An 8,012-nucleotide genomic window follows, 5' to 3' on the forward strand; every position below is an offset into this window, starting at 1 on the left:
CTCCCTCCCTCCCCCTTCCCTCCGCCCCGTCCAGCACACTTTGGCCAAAGTTCGGCTGACCAGATGGATGGACGATTGACCTGCAAATGGAGTCCCATCTCCAGGGCAGAAGAAGAGAGAGAGCTCGGGGACCCGGCGGTGCTAGAAGAAGGCATTGCTTGTTTTAGCATATTTAGTATCATCGGTTTGGTAAGATGTAACACTACATATTAGGAAAAACTCAGTCTTTAGTTTTGTTTTCTCACAAATGCTCCCATAAGGATATTAGTGAACTACAATTCCCAAAGTCGTCTGTCAATCCTCCCCAAACCCTTCCTATATCCAAAGTTGGTCATGTTGGGTCTGGGTTTGGTCCAGATCTGATGTTGGCTGGGTTCAGGGCTCCCTGGATAAGGGTGAACTACAACTCCCAGAACCAAGACCAATCACCCCGCCCCTCAGAGTGAGTCTGTATACACAGTGTGTCATGCTGCTTAAGTGTGTTTGGTCCAGATCTGAAGTCAGCTGGGTTCAGTGCTCTCTGGATAAGGGTGAACTACAACTCCCAGAACCAAGGCCAATCACCCCCAAACTCTTGTGCATCTGTATTCACGGTTGGCTATGTTGGAGCTATGCGCCAAGTTTGGTCCAGATCTGAAGTCGGCTGGGTTCAGTGCTCTCTGGATAACGGGTGAACTACAACTCCCAGAGCCCAGGTCAATCACCCCCAAAATCTTGTGCATCTGTATTCACAGTTGGCTATGTTGGAGCTAGGTGCCAAGTTTGGTCCAGATCTGAAGTCAGCTGGGTTCAGGGCTCCCTGGATAAGGGTGAACTACAACTCCCCAATCACCCCTAAACCCCTGTGTGTCTACATGCAACTCAAGGAGGCGAAGAAGCCCAAGGGAAATGTCTTGGGTGGGTCCCAGGCCATTTGTTTTCCGTCCGGCTCCTCAAGAGGGAGGGAGGGGGGAGGGGGGCTGCTTGACCTTTGGCCCCTCCGGCCCTTGCTGGCCGCCCTTCTGCCCAGCGAGCGCCAAATCCTCCCGGCCTTGGACTTTGTGGCCTCCGATAAGGCTCCGTCCAAACCGCAGAGTCAACACGTTTCTCTTCTTCCGAAACCAAGAGAGATGCCTTTGGGAAGGGGGGGGGGGGGGGGGGGAGAGAGAGAGAGAGAGAGAGAGAAAGCACTCTGCCCATGCCCAGAGGCAGACCCCAAAGGGCTCATGTGTCTTTGTGGGGTGTTTGGGATTACACCAAGTAATATAGAAATAGTTAACAACAACAACAACAACAACACTGTAACACAGGCATGGGCAAACATCCTCCCTCCAGGTCTTTACTTGTTAACTAGCTGTGCCCGGCCACGCGTTGCTGTGGCTTTTTTGGTGGTGTTGGGCAATCTACATTAGGTTTTATTTTTGGTGTGAGGTAATCCTCGTCTGTTTTGAATGGGATTATATGAGTCTACACTGCCATATACTCCAGATCAGGGGTCCCCAAACTAAGGCCCGGGGGCCGGATGCGGCCCTCCAAGGTCATTTACCTGGCCCCCGCCCTCAGTTTTATAATATAATATTTTTGTATCAGTTTTAATAATATAATATATTGTATATACATATAATATTGAGAATAATCTTATGTTATACAATATAATACTAATAGTAATACCATATAATAATATTAATTATATGTTATATATTACATATTATATAATAGTATAGTGGTATAGTTCAATATAGTAATATATAATGCTAATATTGTGTTATGCTAATAATGTAATATATTGTATGTACATACAGCTGCTCTGAGTCCCCTTTGGGGTGAGAAGGGTGGGATATAAATGTAGTAAATAAATGCGGTAAATAAATAATTAATTTTAGACTTAGGCTCGGCCAAAGTCTGACATGACTTGAAGGCACACAACAACAACAACAACAACAACAATCCTAATTAACTTGACTATCTCATTGGCCAGAAGCAGGCCCACACTTTCCATTGAAATCCTAATAGGTTTATGTTGGTTAAAATTGTTTTCATTTTTAAATATTGTAGTCTATTGTTGTTGTTGTTGCACTACAAATAAGATATGTGCAGTGTGCATAGGAATTTGTTTGTATTTTTTTTTCAAATGATAATTTGGCCCCTCAACAGTCTGAAGGATTGTGGACCGGCCCTCGGCTTAAAAAGTTTGGGGACCCCTGCTCCAGATTATCAAAGCAGGTAATATTCATTATCTGTTTTGATCTGGAATATCTATGTCTACGCTGCCATATAATCCGGATTATTAAAGTAGGTAATCCTCATCTGTTTTGAACTTGGTTATATGAGTCTACACTGCCATATAATATAGAAGATGAATGCTCCCATTAGAAAATGTATAAGGATGGGGGAGAACTACAAATCCATCCCCTGCTGGGTTCTGTGTTTCCTGAATTTGGGTGAACTATCACTCCCGGATGGCCAAGTCAATCACCCCCAAACCCCACCAGTATGTCAAGTTTGCCATGTTGGGTCTGTGTGTCAGCTGAGGTCCAGATCCGTCATTGGTGGGGTTCAGAGTGGATGCAGGGTGAACTATAAATCCCACCTGGCTGGGTCAGTCCTTCAAACCCTTTCAGTGTGTTCTGTTGGTTCTGGGGCACGGTGGGCCAGGTTTGGTCCAGATCCGTCATTGGTGGGGTTCAGAATGATCTCTGGGTGCAATGTGAACTACAACTCCCCCTCCGACACCTCCAGTATGTTCTGTTGGTCACCAAGTTTAGTCCAGATTCATCATTGGTGGGGTTCAGAATGATCTCTGGGTGCAATGTGAACTACAACTCCCCTCTCAACACCTCCAATATGTTCTGTTGGTCACCAAGTTTAGTCCAGATTCATCATTGGTGGGGTTCAGAATGATCTCTGGGTGCAATGTGAACTACAACTCTCCCCCTCCGACACCTCCAATATGTTCTGTTGGTCACCAAGTTTAGTCCAGATTCATCATTGGTGGGGTTCAGAATGATCTCTGGGTGCAATGTGAACTACAACTCCCCCCCTCCGACACCTCCAATATGTTCTGTTGGTCACCAAGGTTCTGTGTGCCAGGTTTAGTCCAGATTCATCATTGGTGAGGTTCAGAATGCTCTCTGGACTATAACTCCCACACAGGTGGGTCAGTGTTCTGTTGGTCATTGGGGGGGGGGGGGGGGTCTGTATTCCAAGTTTGGTCCAGGTCCATCATTCATGGGTGTCGCATTGGCCTGTGGAAGTTGGAGCTGAACTGAGTGAAAGTACTACAAGTACTACAAATCCCATCATTCGTGGTCCATCCTAGTTGTTATCCTCCATAAACTTAGTTGTTTTTGTGGCTGACACAAACGGAATTGAATGGGATGAGATACTCCTTGAGAAAACATTGATGTCTGTCCCGCAGAGACAAAGTTCGGGCAGTTTAATAAACTTTTTGTGACAGAGGCAATGAGGAAAGAGTGAGATCTCCAGCCCAGGAACAGAAACGGTGTTGAGATAAGGAGGAAGGAGGCAGACAACGACGGGCCTCCACGTCTCTCCTGCCAAAGTCCAAGCCACGAGGCCGCAAGACCGCGATGGTGATGATGGAGGCAAGGGTGATGTGTCACCGGTCGGGTCGGTCCGTCCGTCCGTCCGTCTGCAGAACTATAAATACGGAAAGGGTCGGACCTCCTCCAGAACAGAACTGAAGGAACAGAGCCCGGCTGGAGGAGGCCAAGGCAGGTGAGAGGAGGGGGAGGAATGGGACCAGCAATGGGAGCTAAGCAGGGCCGGCCCTGGTTCATACTTGGGTGGGTGTCCAGCAATGGGAGCTAAGCAGAGCCGGCCCTGGTTCATACTTGGGTGGGAGGCCAGCAATGGGAGCTAAGCAGGGCTGGCCCTGGTTTGGAATTGGGTGGGAGACCAGCAATGGGCGCTAAGCAGGGCCAGCCCTGGTTCATAATTGGATAGGAGGCCAGCAAAAGGAGCTAAGCAGAGCCAGTCCTGGTTCAAACTTGGGTAGGAGACCAGCAATGGGAGCTAAGCAGGGCCGGCCCTGGTTCAAACTTGGGTAGGAGACCAGCAATGGGAAATAAGCAGGGCCAGCCCTGGTTAATACTTGGGTGGGAGGCCAGCAATGGGAGCTAAGCAGGGCTGGCCCTGGTTCGTAATTGGATGGGAGACCAGCAATGGGACCTAAGCAGGGCCAGCCCTGGTTCATAATTGGATGGGAGACCAGTAAGTAGAGCTAAGCAGCTCCCGTATTGGTTCATCCCTGGGTGAGAGACCACCAAAGGGAGCTAAGCAGGCCCAGTCCTGGTTCAGGAGTGGGTGGGAGACCAGCAATGAATTCTGTATTTCAGAGAAAGAAGCAGCCACGGGATTCATTCCTTCCCTAAGAAGACCATACGAAATCCATGGGTCACCTGCATTAGGGTCACACAAGAAAAGCGAAAGCCACTAACACTCTCTTTCCACTCTTTTTGCAGGGCAGTTGTTTACCAAAGATCTCCACCCAACCCAAAGCCACCATGTTTCTGAAGGGAGCTGCCGTCTTCCTTGGCCTCTTGGCCATCATTCCAGGTATTTTGGGAGGGGTTTCCTTTGCTGTCTCACCCAAAGGGTGTTCTGTGAGCTGATGCGTTGGCAAGGAATGCAATGGGGGGCTTTGGGGTCTCCTTTGCTGCGCTGACCCCACTTTCCGTGCCGTCCTTCAGGAGCCCAGGCCGAGGTCAGCGCTGACCAAGTGGCGGATGTCGTCTGGAGCTACTTCTCGCAGCTGGGCAACAACGCCAAGGAGGCCGTGGCCGGACAGATCCCCACGTCAACAGAGATCAGCCAGAAGCTCAAGTGAGTGGCGGCTTCGGCCGAGAGGGCCTTGGGGTCCCTTCGTAAGGCACAGGGCTGGGTGTCGCACCTCAGAATAGTTCACCTTGCTATAGACACCCAGTCACACACAGTAGGAAGTCTTTTGTAGTTTTATTGAGCAAAAGCAGATATAAATCAAAGCAGGCAGTTATAAGGTTTTCAAGATTGTAGTAAAAGATAAAAATCCATTAGTCCATAAGCCATAACAATCCAATAGTTCATGAGCCAAAACAGTAGACGATAGATCCCAAAGAACACAGGCCCAAAGGTTTCAAAGATCCAGGAAAGTTCTCTTAGGCATGAAGCAGGAACATCCACTCAGATGAAGTGAGAATTTGCTTTGACAAAGATCTATCTCAAAACACACACTTTTAAAAGCAACCCAAGAATGCATTTCTCTTTCCTTCCAAGGCCTCTCTCTTCTCCGCCAGTCTTACACTCCTACGAGGCTGAACTCCCTTCCATAACAACCGGTCCACCCTAGATAATGATGGCGCCCCTTCAAGGTCCTCGTTATCTCGACCTGAACCGGGGCTTGAGACATCTCTTGCTCATTAATTTCCATGGGAATGTCATCCTGGCTGTTATCTATGGCCGGCTGGGTCAATAGTTCATTCTGCTCAAGCTGCATTTCTCGAGCCTCTGAATCAGCCTGTATCATTCCCATGCCCATGCCATCGTCCTGAAATTCATCCTGCATCCCATCATCTGGCTCTTGTATCTGAAACCCAGAATCCCCTTCTTCATCCTCACTCTGGCTATGCTGTGGCTGAGTCACAACACTGAGGTACATTCTGCACAACCAACCAATGTGTCTCCATCCCTCCTCTTCCTTCCTTCCTTCCTTCCTTCCTTCCTTCCTTCCTTCCTTCCTTCCTCCCTGCAGCTCCCTCTTCCAGGACAACCTGGACACGGTCAGCGCCTATGCCCTGGAGCTGCAGAAGCAGGTGGTGCCCTTTGCCGAGCAGCTCCACGGCCGCATGGCGGAAGACTCCCAGAAGCTGAAGGAGCAACTACGAGAGGAGCTGGACCAGTTGCGCGCCCGCATCACGCCTCGCGCCGAAGAGGTCCGGCAGCAGATGACCGGCGCCATCCAGAACCTGCAGGCCCAGCTCGGCCCGTACGCCGAGGAGCTGCGCAGCCAGGTGAACCGCAACGCGGCCGAGCTGCGCCAAGGGCTGGAGCCGCTGGCGGAGGAGATGCGTGCCAAGCTGCAGGAGAACGTGGCCGACCTCCACGGGGCCCTCTCCCCTTACGCCGACCGGCTGCAGCAGCGCATCGAGGCGCAGGTGGGGACCCTGAAGGCCGCGCTGGACCCCTACGCCAACAAGCTCAAGGCCGAGGCCGACCGGACCCTGGAGGAGCTGCGCGCCGGCCTGGCGCCCTTCGCCCAAGACGCCCAGGGGCAGCTCAACCGCCAGCTGGAGGGCCTCTCCTTCCAGATGCAGAAGGGCATTGAGGAGCTGCGGGCCAAGCTCTCCGAAGGGACCCTCGACCTGGAGGCCAAGCTGAGCCCCTTGGCCCACGAGCTGCGGGAGAAGCTGCAGCGCGCCTCTGAGCTGCGGGAGAGCCTGGCGCCCTACCTGGACGGGCTGGGCGGGCAGATCGAGGGCCGGATCGAGGAGTTCCGCCAGGCGGTGGGGCCCCACGGAGAGAGCATCAACCGGCTCCTGGTGCAGAAGGTGGAGGAGATGAGGAGCAGCCTGGAGCCCTACGCCGACCAGGCCGGGGACCACCTGGGCTTCCTGGAGAAGAACCTGAGGGACAAGCTGGCCTCCTTCTTCGAGGCCCTCAAGCAGAAGGAGAACTGAGGGACAGTCCGCAGTGGTCTTGTGCCTTCGTGACTCTGGGGTCTTTGGGCTTCAGAGCTTGAGGTCCTCCAAACTCCCACAATGGCCTTCGTCTAGGACTCCAGTCCTCTTGCACTTCAGAGCTTGAGGTCCTCCAAACTCCTACAAAATCCCACAGTGGCCTTTCTTTCTTCTGTGACTCCAACACTCTTGGGCTTCAGAGCTTGAGGTCCTCCAAACTCCTACAAAATCCCACAGTGGCCTTTCTTTCTTCTATGACTCCAACACTCTTGGGCAGTGGTTCTCAACTTGGGGTCCTCAGATGTTTTTGGCCTACAACTCCCAGAAATCCCAGCCAGTTTACCAGTTGTTAGGATTTCTGGGAGTTGAAGGCCAGAAACATCTGGGGACCCCAGGTTGAGAACCACTGCTCTTGGTATTCTAAGGTTGAGGTCCTCCAAACTCCCATGGAATTCCCACAATGGCCTTCTATGACTCCAACCCTCTTGAGATTCCAAGGTTGAGGTCCTACAAACTCCCATGGAATTCCCACAATGGCCTTCTATGACTCCAACCCTCTTGAGATTCCAAGGTTGAGGTCCTACAAACTCCCACAGAATCCCACAATGGCTTTTCTTTCTTTTTTTCTATGACTCCAACCCTCTTGGGTTTCAGAGCTTGAGGTCCTCCAAAATTCCCATAAAATCCCACAATGGTTCTCTGACAGAAGCTTTTCCAACAACACAGGGAGTAAAACAGGGGTGCTTACTGGCCCCTACTCTTTTAACATCTATATGGATGTTTTAGTGCTTTGTTTAGCTAAAACTGACTCTCCTTCACCAGTAGTCAGGAAGAGAAAGATTTTCACCCCGACGTATGCAGACGATCTAGCGCTCATCTCGCTCTCTCGGTTGGATCTTTAAAATCTTCTGGAAGCTTTCAGGACCTTCTGCCAAGAGGAATATCTGTCAATAAATTACTCCAAGACCAAGGTTATGGGTTTTGGCAGGCACTTCCCCAGGGATACGTGGTCTTTAGACCAACATGCCATAGAGCAAACAATGGCCTTTTGCCTGTGACTCTCTCACTCCAGTGGCATTTTGGAGGACCTTACGCTCGGAAGCCCAAAGAGAGAGGAAACTTTCAAAACTGCCGATTATTTGGCATCTCTGTTACTCTGTTACTTGTTCGCTGCTGCTAGCAACCTCCGCACACTTGATATGTCTGTGCAAACACATCTGGCTGGCAAAGGTTACACATTGTGCCGTAATAAACGAGCAACTCAGCAATGCACGATGGGCACTCTTGGCTTCTTTCACGACGGGCACTTGGGAGGCTGTGTGTGAGGGGGTGGTCTCTGAGGGTGTCCTTGCGTGGGTT

The 8,012-nt window shown here is 50.9% G+C and overlaps 1 protein-coding gene across 2 annotated transcripts; it reads left to right on the top strand.

Moving 5' to 3' along the window:
• The first annotated feature begins 3,279 nt into the window (after positions 1-3,279).
• Positions 3,280-7,923, top strand: LOC100556939 (apolipoprotein A-IV). Of its 2 annotated transcripts, none has more exons than XM_008123585.3 (4): positions 3,280-3,717; positions 4,464-4,557; positions 4,692-4,824; positions 5,729-7,923. In XM_008123585.3, the coding sequence occupies exons 2-4, from the start codon at positions 4,506-4,508 to the stop codon at positions 6,651-6,653; spliced, it is 1,110 nt and encodes a 369-aa protein (XP_008121792.2). In that variant the 5' UTR covers positions 3,280-3,717; positions 4,464-4,505; the 3' UTR covers positions 6,654-7,923. The 2 variants fall into 2 exon arrangements, with proteins under 2 accessions (XP_008121792.2, XP_008121793.2); XM_008123586.3 differs by having other exon boundaries at positions 3,280-3,713.
• The last annotated feature ends 89 nt before the right edge of the window (positions 7,924-8,012 follow it).

The sequence above is a fragment of the Anolis carolinensis genome, unplaced genomic scaffold, assembly GCF_035594765.1.
Source record: "Anolis carolinensis isolate JA03-04 unplaced genomic scaffold, rAnoCar3.1.pri scaffold_8, whole genome shotgun sequence".
Classification (NCBI taxonomy): Eukaryota; Metazoa; Chordata; class Lepidosauria; order Squamata; family Dactyloidae; genus Anolis; species Anolis carolinensis.